This window comes from Alligator mississippiensis, chromosome 1 (assembly GCF_030867095.1).
Source record: "Alligator mississippiensis isolate rAllMis1 chromosome 1, rAllMis1, whole genome shotgun sequence".
Taxonomy (NCBI): domain Eukaryota; kingdom Metazoa; phylum Chordata; order Crocodylia; family Alligatoridae; genus Alligator; species Alligator mississippiensis.
This window is the reverse complement of record NC_081824.1, coordinates 459,210,365-459,225,362: the sequence shown is the minus strand read 5'-3', so window position 1 is coordinate 459,225,362 and position 14,998 is coordinate 459,210,365. Positions and strand designations below refer to the sequence as shown.

At 45.8% G+C, this 14,998-nt stretch overlaps 1 protein-coding gene across 4 annotated transcripts in view; it reads left to right on the top strand.

The window, feature by feature from the left end:
- The first annotated feature begins 1,779 nt into the window (after positions 1 to 1,779).
- The window catches only part of CCDC83 (coiled-coil domain containing 83), a 36,199-nt gene continuing 22,980 nt past the window's right edge, over positions 1,780 to 14,998 (top strand). For 2 of the 4 annotated variants that reach the window (XM_059721945.1, XM_014605885.3), the window contains exons 1-2: positions 1,780 to 1,864; positions 10,613 to 10,735. In XM_059721945.1, coding sequence (XP_059577928.1) covers positions 10,650 to 10,735 — 86 coding nt within the window. In that variant the 5' untranslated portion in view covers positions 1,780 to 1,864; positions 10,613 to 10,649. Of the gene's footprint in view, positions 1,865 to 1,940; positions 2,166 to 10,612; positions 10,736 to 14,998 lie in introns of those variants that run through there. The other 2 variants (XM_014605886.3, XM_006267506.4) reach the window with 2 other exon arrangements.

The following is a 14,998-nucleotide window of genomic DNA, read 5'->3' as shown; positions in this document are numbered from 1 at the left end:
ATGTGCAATCAGGGGTGGATATGCAAATATGCTTCATTAGTCTTTCCCTATTGCTGCTTCTGTTCTTAGATTACTTTAGTACTCATCCTTAACGTGTGTGTTTTATGTGGACCGTAAGCCCTGTGTGGCCTGGCAGAGATGCCCTCTTAGTGCTGTGTGTGTATTGCACCTTGCACACTGGGCCCTAATGGGTGTGCAATAGGTACAAGAAGATAATTTTTTTGTGATTTCTTAGTTGATCTAATAAAAGGCATCATCTCTGAACCAAGAGTTCTAGAGTTTTGCATTTCTATTTGTCTCAGACCAACACGACTACCAAATACATCCCTGCAACAGGCACTAATGCGTTAAGGAGCAGTAACAAGTCCTAAAGCTGTGGCATTGTCCTGCGGGTTGGGTCTGGAGCCCTGTCACCCCAGGGCAGATCCAGGGGGTGCATTTGCACCCCCCTCTGATTCCTGCTCCACCCAAAGCTTACAACCAACTGCCTGGCAGTGGCAGCAGCATTTCTAGTCAGGCAGTGCTAATGGCTGATTAATTATCATCCACCTGATCCCTTCTAAACTCTTCATGCCACAGGTGTTAACAACCTTCTCTCCTTTTTAACCCTCTTTATACAGGCAGTCCTCGGACTTATGACACAACTGACTCCTGAAAACCGCGTCTGAAGTCAAAACGTAACTCGGAACCAATTTCTCATAAGGAACAATGTTATAAGTGAAGGATTGGTTCCTGAACCAAGGCCTGATACCCTATTTTCACCAAAAATACCCCAGAATTTTGTACTCGATCAATTATAGATGAGTAATGTATCTACGTGAATGTATTTATATTGTAAATAGCAATCATATTGATTCGGAAGAACTTCTTTGAGGTGACTTTGCTGAACTTTTTGAATGGCTCTTGGTTGGACTTTTTGAAGGGCTCTTGGCTGCAGTCTTCCCGGGAGTCCTGGCTGCAGGTTTTTCTGGAGTCTCGTCTGCTTTCTTAAAGGACGTGTCCAAGGAAGTTTGGACAGATGTTCTCCAGGGAGATGAGCGATGCAGTGAACTTGCTCGCAGGCGTGGCATGCATCCAGTGTTGTAAAGTCGAAACTGACATTGTAAAGTCGAAACTGACGTCCTAAAGTTGAAACAGGGTGTCAATTTATAAACGTTGTAAGTGCGAAAGGTTGTAACTTGAAACGTTGTACTCCACCAGCGGAGCTACCCTTTGTAATGCCATGCAGCTGTCTGCTTGGGCTCATGCAGCTCCTGGTCCACAGCCCGGCATTTTACTTTTAACTCATTCCAAGGAAGTTCAAGTTGTTTTTTGTTTCCATCTGATCCAATCCTAAGCCCCTGGCCTGTTAGGAAAGCTTCTAGCTTGCTGCAGACAAACAGCTGCTGTGGCAAGGGCGAGGGTGCACCACCTCCTTTTCAAAATCCCAGATCTGCCCATGCTGCCACCCACCCTGTCCCATGGCAGTCACCCTTTGCAGGAGCTTGGAGCAGCCCCCAGCAAAAAGGCTTTAGTGCCAAATGCTCGCAACCCACCAAGGTGTGGGAGGGCTCCTTGGCTAGCCTGACCACTGCTTGCTGGGTCTCACTGCAGAGCAAGCAGGCACAGCGCAGGGCAGGGCAGAGGCAACTCGCAATCCCCGCAGCACGAGGGTGAGGGGCAGAGCAGCAGCAGCTGCAGCAAAGCTGCTCCGAGCTCCCCCTGGGCTGGGGCCCGCACAGCTGCAGCTCCCCGCACTGGCCGCCTGGGGTCGCTGCTGCCCGCCCAATGCGAGGCCGCCGGCGGGGGCGGAGCGTTGCCGTGGTTACCGGGGAACGTTGGGCGCGCTGAGGCGCCGGGGGCAGCGCGAGGCCGGGGAGCCCTGGTAACGCCCCCCCCCCCCGGGCAGCGGCGGTTGGGACCGTTGGGGCGGGGGCGAGCGGCGGTTGGGACCGTTGGGGAGCGGGGCCCCGGGGAGGGAGCGACAATAGCCAGGGCAGCGAGCGGAGGTGCCCGGGGGGCACAGGGGTGCCAACCCTGCAGACAGCCCTGGCGTCTCCGGAAGTGAGAAGTATATCTCCAGGAGAGTGCTGAAATCACCCGGGAGATAAATGCGAGGGCATTCGTTCAAAGAAATATGAAACGTTGAATCTGATGTATATCGTAGGCCGGTGGGTTTTTAAAAGGTGATAAGTCTGTGTGTATTGTTGCCTTCCTGATGTAAAGTCATTCATGTCGTTGTGTCTTGTGATGAAACGTCCCAGGGTAGATTCAAAGAGAGGTGGCAAGCCTAAGGGGTGCCCGGGTGATGCTGGCGGGGGTTCGGGTGTGAGGCACGGGGGTGATGCTGGCGGGGGTTCAGGTGTGAGGCATGGGGGTGATGCTTGCGGGGGTTCAGGTGTGAGGCATGGGGGTGATGCTGGCGGGGGTTCAGGTGTGAGGCATGGGGGTGATGCTTGCGGGGGTTCAGGTGTGAGGCATGGGGGTGATGCTGGCGGGGGTTCAGGTATGAGGCATGGGGGTGATGCTGGCGGGGGTTCGGGTGTGAGCCACGGGGGTGATGCTGGCGGGGGTTCGTGTGTGAGGCACGGGGGTGATGCTGGCGGGGGTTCATGTATGAGGCATGGGGGTGATGCTGGCGGGGGTTCGTGTGGTGAGGCACGGGGGTGATGCTGGCGGGGGTTTGGGTGTGAGGCACGGGGGTGATGCTGGCGGGGGTTCAGGTGTGAGGCATGGGGGTGATGCTGGCGGGGGTTCAGGTATGAGGCATGGGGGTGATGCTGGCGGGGGTTCGGGTGTGAGGCACGGGGGTGATGCTGGAGGTGGTTCAGGTGTGAGGCACGGGGGTGATGCTGGTGGGGGTTCGTGTGTGAGGCACGGGGGTGATGCTGGCGGGGGTTCAGGTATGAGGCATGTGGGTGATGCTGGTGGGGGTTCGTGTGGTGAGGCATGGGGGTGATGCTGGCGGGGGTTTGGGTGTGAGGCACGGGGGTGATGCTGGTGGGGGTTCGGGTGTGAGGCATGGGGGTGATGCTGGCGGGGGTTCGGGTGTGAGGCGCGGGGGTGATGCTGCCGCGCGGGGGTTCAGGTATGAGGCATGGGGGTGATGCTGGCAGGGGTTCAGGTATGAGGCATGGGGGTCATGCAGGCGGTGGTTCAGGTATGAGGCATGGGGGCAATGGCGATGGCAGCTGACATCATGAATGGGTGAATACAGCAGTGGCTACAAGTGGAGGGGTGGCATGAGGATGACTGTGCTGGTGATAGTGGCTGAAGGTGCAGTGCGGCACAGTGGTGTGAGTGAGCAGCATCTATCAACAGCAAAAGCAAGGATTGCTGGCCTACAGGCAGTGTGGACAGTACCCAGCCGAGATGCTGGTGGTTGCAGATGCAGGAAGTGACACTAGGAGTGAGGGCAGTGATGGTGCTAGGCAGGAAGAGAGTTGTTGCTGAGGGCACAAGCTTATTATACTGGATAGGAGATGCAGGGAGGGTCATGAGCTAATGGTTGGGGGGTAACGGTCAGCACCTGGGAGAAGAGGGAGTGAGCCACTGTAAGAGGGAGTTGTCCAGGCAGTGGTTACAGTGACTGCTAACACCATGAATAGGGTTCAGCTGTTAATTGCTGGCATGGTGTGCCAGGAGAGTGTAGCAGTCGCAGGAGGTTGGGTCTGGCTCAATGGGACTATTAATAGTAGCGTAGTAGCAAGGGGCTATACCTATACTGATTGTTGAAGCTTTTGTAATGATAGTGGTCTGTGTTTAAGCTAGGATTAGTGGTTTCTTATTTGAGGGAAGATTAATTAGTCTTGCTCCCCTTGTAAATTGTTCCTGCTCACTTGAAATGTGTAATCAACTCTCTGCTCCCCGCCCTCTCCTTTTTGTATATTCTGGGCAGCCTGCATAATCTAGTAAACCTGTTACTAATGATGTCAGTCACCCCAATCCACAGTTCGGAGAACTGTGTGTTGCCTTCCCAGGGAGAATTTCACAAATAAATCACTGAAGCTCACCTGATCTCAAGAACAGACTTTTGTCAAAATATTACCAATTACTGCTTGAAATGTTGACTCTATTTATTTCTTTGTTCAGCACTAAGCACAGGACCAGATTGTCCATTTAGAGCGAAGCCCAGAGTTCTGAACTATGCATGTATTGGGGAATGGAGGAGCAGGATACAAGCCACCAGTTGTTTCTTAGAAAAACCTGTACAATAGTTATACAGATTGAAAGAGGAAATGGGTTTTCATTTATATCTTTAGTCCTGTATTTTGAAATGAAAAGGCGAAATTTTGTAGAGCAGCTTGCTGGTGGTTTCAAAAGCTCCTGAAGTTACATGCTCAGTTCCAGAGGGATTACATTACTTTGTAGGCCCCTTGGAAAATATCAACCTTAAAATCAACACCTTGCCTTTCTTATTTAAAAAATGTTGATCAAGTAGAGAATTTAATAGAAGTGGAAACAGGGAGAGATCACCAAAGACGAATATACCTCCTCTGCTCATGCTTGTAGGGAGGCAGTTAGACGGGCCAAAGCTACCATGGAGCTGAGGATGGCAACCCAAGTAAAAGACAACAAGAAATTGTTTTTTAGATATATAGGGAGTAAAAGGAAGGCCCAGGGAGGCCTAGGACCCCTGCTAAATGGGCAGAAACAATTGGTGACAGACAGGGGGGACAAGGCTGAACTCCTCAACGAGTTCTTTGCCTCAGTGTTCCTAAGCGAGGGGCACGACAAGTCTCTCACTGGGGTTGTAGAGAGGCAGCAGCAAGGCGCCAGACTTCCATACGTAGATCCTGAGGTGGTGCAGAGTCACTTGGAAGAACTGGATGCCTTTAAGTCAGCAGGCCCGGATGAGCTCCATCCAAGGGTGCTGAAGGCACTGGCCGACATCATTGCAGAGCCACTGGCGGGAATATTTGAACGCTCGTGGCGCACGGGCCAAGTCCCGGAGGACTGGAAAAGGGCCAACGCGGTCCCCATTTTCAAAAAGGGGAGGAAGGAGGACCCGGGCAACTATAGGCCAGTCAGTCTCACCTCCATCCTTGGCAAAGTCTTTGAAAAAATTATCAAGGCTCACATTTGTGAGAGCCCAGCAGGACAAATTATGCTGAGGGGAAATCAGCACGGGTTCGTGGCAGGCAGATCGTGCCTGACCAATCTAGTTTCTTTTTATGACCAGGTTACGAAACGCCTGGACACAGGAGGAGGGGTGGATGTCGTATACTTAGACTTCAGGAAGGCCTTCGATACGGTATCCCACCCCATACTGGTGAACAAGTTAAGAGGCTGTGACTTGGATGACTGCACAGTCCGGTGGATGGCGAATTGGCTGGAGGGTCGCACCCAGAGAGTCAAGATGGATGGGTCGGTTTCGACCTGGAAGGGTGTGGGCAGTGGGGTCCCGCAGGGGTTGGTCCTTGGACCGATGCTCTTTAATGTCTTCATCAGTGACTTGGACGAGGGAGTGAAATGTACTCTGTCCAAGTTTGCAGATGACACAAAGCTATGGGGAGATTTGGACACGCCAGAGGGCAGGGAACAGCTGCAAGCAGATCTGGACAGGTTGGACAAGTGGGCAGAAAACAACAGAATGCAGTTCAACAAGGAGAAATGCAAAGTGCTGCACCTAGGGAGGAAAAATGTCCAGCACACCTACTGCCTAGGGAATGACCTGCTGGGTGGCACACAAGTGGAAAGGGATCTTGGAGTCCTAGTGGACTCCAAGATGAACATGAGTCGGCAGTGTGATGAAGCCATCAGAAAAGCCAATGGCACTTTATCGTGCATCAGCAGATGCATGACAAATAGGTCCAAGGAGGAGATACTTCCCCTCTGTCGGGCGCTGGTCAGACTGCAGTTGGAGTACTGCGTGCAATTCTGGGCGCCGCAATTCAAGAGGGATGCAGATAACCTGGAGAGGGTCCAGAGAAGGGCCACTCGTATGGTTAAGGGCCTACAGACCAAGCCCTACGAGGAGAGACTAGAGAAACTGGATCTTTTCAGCCTCTGCAAGAGACGGTTGAGAGGCGACCTTGTGGCCGCCTATAAGTTCATCACGGGGGCACAGAAGGGAATTGGTGAGTATTTATTCACCAAGGCGCCCCCGGGGGTTACAAGAAATAATGGCCACAAGCTAGCAGAGAGCAGATTTAGACTGGACATTAGGAAGAACTTCTTCACAGTTCGAGTGGCCAGGGTCTGGAACGGGCTCCCAAGGGAGGTGGTGCTCTCCCCTACCCTGGGGGTCTTCAAGAGGAGGTTAGATGAGCATCTAGCTGGGGTCATCTAGACCCAGCACTCTTTCCTGCTTATGCAGGGGGTCGGACTCGATGATCTATTGAGGTCCCTTCCGACCCTAACATCTATGAATCTATGAACTTTATTAATAATGGCAGGACACACATAAAGGACAAATCTACTGATCAGAGCTTAAGCCTTAAGGGGGCTGTGAGAGAGCAAAAGGATTTCTTCATACAGTGCAGTTACATAGTTGTAACATCATCACAAAGAGGTTCCACAGTGAAAATATTTTCAAGTGATACACAACTATGAACATGTTGATCTGTGCTCCTTCCCAGGATGCCAGGTCCCGGCTGGGATTCTGAAGTTTCCACTGTTAGAAACAGATCTGTCACTCAGAGAAAAAACAGTTAGCTGAGATAAGGCAATGGCTTACTAGCATCAGATTTAAAACAGCTGATCTTGTAATACAGCCATTTATCAAGCCCCAACAGAAAAAAGATTTCATGACATGCAGTTTACCTGGGGAGGTGAAATTGTTTTTAGATTAAATATTATGGAAGGGATTTTCAAAGGCAGTGATTTTTATTATCTTGTCCAACCCAAATTCTGCCCCACCAGGAATACTACCCTGCTATTGCTCCTACATACACCTTTTACCAAACAACTTCCTCCAAACAGAGTTATTGAATCAGACATATACAGTGACTCAGGAGAAAAATATTGTCTCAGAGAGGGTTATGGAGAAGCACTGGTTGAAGTTCCTGTTGCAGTCTGTGGTAGATGGTAGTGAAATGTATAGGTGGAGGAATAAAAGGTATGAAGAGTTAGCTTACCTTTCTTTCCTTGCTTTTTTGGCTTTACATCTCTTTCTTTTGTATGAGCTGTAATTGGGACAGAATCTATCCTGTTATCTGTAATGCTGCTTGTTTTACAGCACTAACTAGGAGGAACCCTGTTTTTATAGTAGTTGTCTGTGGTAGCATTCAAAGTTTACACGTAGGCATCTTGCCTGTCTCATGAAACAATAGATTTGCACTGAGTGAGGCATCAGCTCGTTGAACTTGTGCAACTGCGGCTGCAAAGCTGGAGTTACCTCGCCAGGGTGCAAAAGCTTGGGATAGTATATATGGACACCGGTTTCCCTCTCTTGGCCTTGCTGGTTTAGTTCAAAGGAAAGGCAGATGCCAGTACATTTGGAGCCAGCTTGGTTGTAGGAGCAGCTGGAGCAGAGGACATCTTCTCTTTGTCTGTTTGTCAGGCTTCTACTCCTAGACTGGCTGCCAACCAGGGTTAAAGAGCCTAGTCCACCCTATCATGGAATGGACCCCAGTTCCACCATCTTCTGGGGCATTTCCTCTGCCAGGGTTAAGGCTGGTACCCTTCTCTAAGGTGCTTTTCTGCCTGAAGCTATTGACACCCTAGAGGTTGTCAGGTTATTTAACCGCTGCCCAACACTCGGTGTTAACAGTCTCAGGTACCATCTACTGCAAATTATGGTAGCAGGCGAACGTGACCTGACTATCGGAGCTCGCACAGCTCAGAAATGTAATATTGAAATGAGACAGTAATATCTTCTACTCCATTGCGAAATCAGGCAGCCTGAATTTGATATCTGATTTTCTGAAATTTCATGTAATAATGAAGAATCTTCTTTAGGTGACTTTTTAGTGTGACTTTGGGGTTTTTTTTAAGTCTGTGCTGTCAGTCTAGTTACAGAATCCTGAGGTGTACAGTGCAATTGACAACACACTTAGGTGTGTTTATATGCATCTCCCTTTTATTCCCAGCCATGACAATCAAAATGGATATCAGAGCTGCAGTGAATAACAAACACTCATAGTTTTAATAGAAGAGAGGGAAGGACAAGCAAAATACACACTAACAAGGGAGCTAGAAGGGGTCTGCTGAAGAGAAACATGACACGAAACAAATGGTTAGCAAAGAAATGACTGACTGCTGGCTGGATCTGTGAGAATGTGAAATTCTACCCATGCTGAGGAATGCAATTACTAGCTGCTGACATAGATCCCTATGCAAGAACACAGCCCTATTCAGAACAGTATTTAAGTATTAAAAGTCAGTGGGACAAAAGCACATGCTTTAGTTAAGTGCCTCAACAGGGGGAGTCCTCTCTGGGTGTTTTAAGGTCTTTCTTGAATTCCGCACCTGATCTGGAAAGCATTTCCAGGTAAGCCTAGTGGTTGGCATCATCATTTGTCCTGTTAAGGTCAGTGCAGCAAAGCATTACGCTCATCAGAGTAGGTTTGTAGAGTCCTGCCATTATTTATATATTATTGATGATATATTGATGTATTTGATTAGTGGGAGTTCTCTGCACTGAGAGCTGACATAAGCAGGCCCATTACCTGATTAAAAAAGTATGCCATTAAAATGCCTCCCAGTATTTATAATATTTTATATTTATTTCAATATTTATATTTGCATGTTATATGTATATTTTGTACTTATATTATTTAAATTAATATAAAATATTGCAATGTAAATATAAAACATATGTGTGCATTTATTTAATGTTTGGGGCACCTTTTCTAGCCCCTTCCTCAGGGGAGGGGAGCAGGGTAGTCTTGAGTAGGGCTGCTCAGTCACTCGGGGTTGCCGAGTTCTACTGCTGCTTCTGTCCAGTAGAAAGGAACCCAAAGCCCTGAGCTGCCTGTGTGCCAAGTGCAACCTGTGCCTGGCACAACACCCCAGGAACCACACATCTCAGTTCAAGGCCAACAACTGTTGATGCTCAACAATTTTGCCTGTCTAGGCAGCACGCTCTCCCTTGATGTCCACATCGATGATGAAATCAATGCGAGGCTAGCAAAAGCCAGCATGGCATTTGGCAGACTCTGTAAGTCAATCTGGAACTACCAAGGCATCAGAATGTCAACGAAACTGAAAGTTTACAAAGCCATCATCCTCCCGACCCTCTTTTATGCCTGCAAAACCTGGACCGTCTACCAATGTCACGCCAAGAAACTAAACCACTTCCACCTGGGCTGCCTGCAAAAGATACTAAAGATCAAGTGGCAGGACAAGATTCCAGACACTGAGGTGCTCAGAAGATCAGCTGTCCCCAGTATCCACACCTTACTGAAACTGACACAGCTAAGATGGGCCGTACACCTTTCAAGAATGCCCGAAACTCGCCTGCTAAAGAAAACCTATGGCAAACTGTCAAATGGAGTACATTTTCACGGAGCACCAAAGAAGCGGTACATGGTCATCCTAAAGGTCTTAAAGAGCTTCGGCATCAGCCCGGAGTCGTGGGAGCAAATTGCTCATGACCGTCCATCCTGGAGGTCATCGGTCCAGAGTAGAGCACTAGCCGTCGAGCAGCAGCATGTGGCAGAGGCAGTGAAGAAGTGCGTGGCCAGGAAAATGAGGACCTCTCATGTCCAGTCGTTGCTTTCCTGCCTCTGCTGCAGCAGATTGTTCAGGGCAAAGATTAGGGTTATAAGTCACCTACTTACCCACAAAACCTAGCCTCCACCCGACTCCCTCTTTCTTTCTTCTCTTTTCTTTCTTTCTCTTTACTCCCCCACTTTTCCTTTGCTGCTTCCTTTCTGTCTTCTCTTCCCCCTCCCTTTCCCTGCCTCCCCTGCTGGATGCGGTCATCTTCGCTCTCGAAGGATGAACTCACACATTTATTTAAATAAAGTAAGCCTATTTAAATCACTTAAAACTTATTTTTCATCATCCATACTGCTTAGTTTTTGCATGTTTCTCAATTTGATTAATGAAAGGTGACTTTTCAGCTTTGGTGTCAGGAACTCATTGCACAGCACTCCTTTGTTATGGTTGCAAACAGTGCAAATACAACAGTAAAACGAGTTTAGAGCACATTTCAGTTATCTGAACAAAAGGTCCTAAGTTTAAATCTTATAAAAATATTTCAGAGAATTATTTGTTAAAAATCCCAGTTAAAACTTTAAAATGGCACAGGCTCACCCTACAGTTATTTGAATCGATTGAAACTTAAGCCCTAAATTGGACCAGGATGTAAGTTTTTGATAGTAAAATGAAATAGGAAAAATAAGATGCAATAAACTTATTTGCATTGTCCAGATGGAAATAAAAAGTTGATTAGATGTCTAGTACTGCTATTTGTAAAATAAGTAAGTAAATTTACACCATTGTTAATCTCAGGATATTTTTTTAGAATTAATATTTGTAATCAATAGCTTACCTGAAATTGGAAATGTGAAATTTCTTTGGAAAAGTGATCCATTTTAGCCTGCAGTTTCCTTTTCAGTATTTCTGTTGCCACTGATAAAATAACCCTTTTGTTCTATTTCAGATCTGTTTGTTGCACAGACACAGCCACGTGAGAATACGAACTTAAAAAAGATTATACATTTCTCTTGTTTGCTTTTCTTAGCTCATTTCCAGTTGCCAGCATAAGCTCAGCATAAAACATGGGGAAAAAGAAGAAAAAAGAGAATCTAGAACAACTGTACAAAGAAGCAAGATCATCTTTCCCAGAAGCTTTGCTGGCATTTCAGTACGTTGAATTAATTTAAAATCTCAGTAATATAAAACATGTCATACACAAAACAAACTGCAGCTAGCTCTTATCTGAGCCACTCGGAGTATTGGCTACATTATAAAAATGAAAATAGCTGTTATTTTTACTATTCTGTACCTGTTTTTTGTTTTCAGGGATATTCCAGAAATGTATACCTTGTAAGTGAATGTGTCTGGAGGAAACATCTAAAGTGGGTCAAGCGTTATTTTTCCTTAAAGTTAGAAATTGGGAACCTCTCTGGCTCTCTTTTTAAGGAAACACTTGTCCAAAACAACCTTTTCTATCTGCTAATAGTAAAGATTTTAATTTAAGTACAGTAAACTGAAGTTTGAATTTGATACCTGGTTCTGGTCATTATACTCTTCTGAAATTAAATCCATGTAAAGACTAGGAAAAGTTAATAAGCCATCTCTCCAAGACTGATCCTCTTGATGCAGGCTTGGGGTGAGGCACAAAGATGCTTTAGATTCCTCAAGCCTTCAAGTTGTTAGATACCAGGCAGTTCCCAAGCAGCTTTGTGGCTGCTTCCAGTTGTGCCAGTTACCAAAGACCCTCAGGATACATTTTGGTCTAGGCTCAAGGGTTCTTACTTGTCTTGCACCAGTAGGGTATCCCTGTCTTATGTTGACCAGATTACATTAACGTTAAGGCAAAAATCAGCCTGAGTGGGATCAATATTAAGTTCCTATAAAGGACCTGATTCTGATTTCAGTTACAGCAGTACAAGTGAGAAGTTACTGTAGTTAAAATTAGTAGTTGTAGTAGTGGAAGATGATTGTAATAGAGATTAGAATTGAGGACAGAAATTCTCTTTTAAAACTCAATGAACCCAAATTTTCCAAAAAAACCCCTGCCCAAGGTACTTTCTCTGTTCTGTTCTCTTCACTCTACCTGGAATCCCTGTTTAGTAAAATCTTTACAATGCTTTTGTTTATTACATTTAAAGACCTGAAGAGTTTTCATTGGAGAAGTCAATCAGCATAATATGGATTCCTTGATTTATTCCCATCAGTTTCATAGGAGTGTGGTCCCAGCTATGATACAGCAACAACCAAACTGTCAAGGACCCTGATAGTTCTCATTAGCCTACCTCCCAGAATAAATAAGCCTGACATGAACTTTCTTTTCTTCCTTCCCTCTGCTTCCCCTAGATTTTTTTTTTTCAAATACTGATTTATGTTACTGGTTGTCTGAATGTTACTGATAATTAGTTTTTCAAGGCACAAATGAATTAAAAGTAGGATCAGAAACGGAAAGAAAAAATTCTTAGCAGTCCAATTTACCCTATTCTGTGTAGATATCGTGCTAGGCAAGATTGTAGCTTTACATTTGTTTGTAGTTATTTATCTGTAGTACAATAATACAGAGCCTTAATCACCCTGACTTTTGAGAAACAGATAAAAAGCTGGATGTAAGTTGACAGCACAATTGGCTAATGACATTAGGCATTTGGCATAACAGGCACTTGGCATGCCTGAACCACCCAATTTCCCTCAATGATAAGGTTACAAGCTCCGTGGCTGGGAAGTGAGCAGTGGATGTGATATACCTTGAATTTAGCAAGGCTTTTGACACAGTTTGTTAATGAGAATATCATGAAAACAAAGGAAATGCAGACTTGAGAAAAGTACTGTAAAGTAGGTAGAAAACTGGTTGGATCATTGTGTTCAATAAATAGTCTTCAATGGCTCAGTGTCTGGTTGGAAGGAGGTATCGAGTGTGGTTCCCCAGGGGTTTATCTTGAGGCTGGTATCATTTAACATCTTCATTAACGATTTGGACAATGGGATCGAGTGTTTGCTTAGCAAATTTGAGGATACCTCTAAGTTGGGTGGAGTTGCAGACACTCTGGAGGGTAGGACTAGGATCCAGAATAACCTGGATAGACTGGAGAAATGATGTGCAATCAACCAAAAGAAATTCAGCATGGACAAGTGCAGAGTCCTGCACTTGGGATGGAAAAATTGCATGCACAAATATACACTGGGGAATATATTGGCTAGCACCACAGAGAAAGACCTGGGGGTGACTGAATATTTATTTGCTAAATATGAATAAATTGAATATGAGCCAACAGTATGCTCTTTTGCAGAAGAAATCAACAGCATCCTGGTTTGTATTAACAGGAGAGTCACTTGCAAATCAAAGGAAGTGATTCTTCCTCTGTACTCAGCACTCGTGAGGCCTCATTTGAGGTATTGTGTCCAGTTTTGAGCCCCTTCACACTTCAAGAAAGATGTGAATGGATTGGATGGAGTCCAGCAGAGGGGGACAAAAATGATTAGAGGCCTGGGAAGCACAATTTACGAGGAAAGGCTCAATGAACTACAGTGAAGAGAAGAGCTAAGGAGGGATTTGATAAATCTTCAAATGCCTGAGGGGAGATTATACAGAGTATGGAGATAGACTAGTCTCTGTGGCCACAAAGGACAGGACTAGGAGCAATAGCCTCAAGCTGTAGCAGAGGAAATTTACATTGGAGATTAGGAAGAACTTTTTGACTATGAGGGTGGTGAAGCTTTGGAACAGGTTACCTAGAGAAGTTGTGATTCCTGATCCATGGAAATTTTTGAGAGCAGATTAGATAGATGCTTGGCTGGGATCATTTAGTCAAGGATGTTTCTGTCTTGAGCAGGGGGTTGGATTAGATGACCTCATGAGGTCACTTTCAGCCCTATTTTCTGATGAACCTATGATCCTAATGGACTGATTGATGTGCTCGCAGCACACTTAATAATTTGATACTAACTGGTAACACTTAACTGTGCAATTCCCCTGCCACGTGTAGTTGTTGGTTCCTGTGACTGGATAGTAGTACAAGAATTCTGTGTGTTGATGGGCACCAAACCTTTCCTGAGCTATGCCAGATAATGCCAAATAATAATGTCAAAATTAAACAAGCGCTACTTACCAGACAGATAACAGCTTCTGCTGGCATAGACCCAGAACAGACTAAAGCTTTGTCTACACCAGGGGTGATCAAAGTATGTCCCACAGACCAGATTTCACCCATGGAGCTGTGCTATCCAGCCAATAGGATTCCCCATGGGTCCAGAAATTGGGCAGCTTAGAAGTGTGGTAGTGTTAATTGTTGAGGAGAACTAACTGGCTCCGTGCACTGGATTGGGCCTGCAGAGCAGCCCCATGCCAGCCTATAGGGCTGCATGAGTTGGATACCACTAGTCTACACAGTATCTCATTGACTACAACCAGTCACTGGCAGAGTTTAAAAATGATTTGTGTTGGCATGCACGTGCTTACAGTCTGGTTACATCAGTTAATAGCATTTTTTCCCTACCAGAGGCCTAGCTAGGCTCTTGTAACCACTCCAGCATGGCATTTTCTTTAATGGAGACAACACTCCCAAACCAGCCTCGTGTATACAGTTTGACTGGCTATACTTCCTGGCACTGTGCCTTCCTGTATGCATTCCTGTTCTGCATACATGTGCCTCAGCATGCTGTTCCCTGGTGCTACAACTTAAAATGGTTAATAGATTTCTCCTGTAGGCACAAGAAGGCTGCCTGGTAGATGAGGCCACATAAGCACAGCTATGATGATGGTGTGTACACAGAACTGAAGTGTATTACTGGTCATCAGTTACTGTATGACTGAACCTCTAGCATAGCCATGATTAAGAACTGTAGTTGTACAGCAAGGCAAGCTATTTCATCCTCAAGAAAAAACGGGGTACTTGTCAAATTTCTGTTGACTGTTAAAGTGAAGGAGCTGAAGACAGGAAAGAAAGAAATAATCAACATTTGTAACTTGACTGTAGATGACAGATCTCTTTAGATCCATGATGGGAAGAAAAGTTAATGCTTTGCTCTGTGACTTCTATCAAATAGATTTAATTTCAAAGGATAAACTGGAGCAGCATCAAAATTCAACAAGTCAAATGAGCATTTGAAGAACAAGTACTAGCTCATTGTCCGGCCTCATTTTCTATTTCCTTTTCCAGACAACAGAATAGCAGCTGCATACAATTCTACTGCAGCGTGCAGGACTTTGTGTGGGATTTCTGTAGACTGGTATGAACCTCATTTAGCATTTTGTAAGGAGCAGGCTGCACATGCCCCTAATATAAGCTGTCTCATAGTGGGGATATATATTGACCTATAAACAACAAATAAAGCAGTATATCATCCCACTGTGGAATAATCAAAGAATGTTTTTGCTGCCCAGTAGCATAACTTTATGGTCAGTTTACTCCCTTGGATATTTCAGCATTCAAGCAAA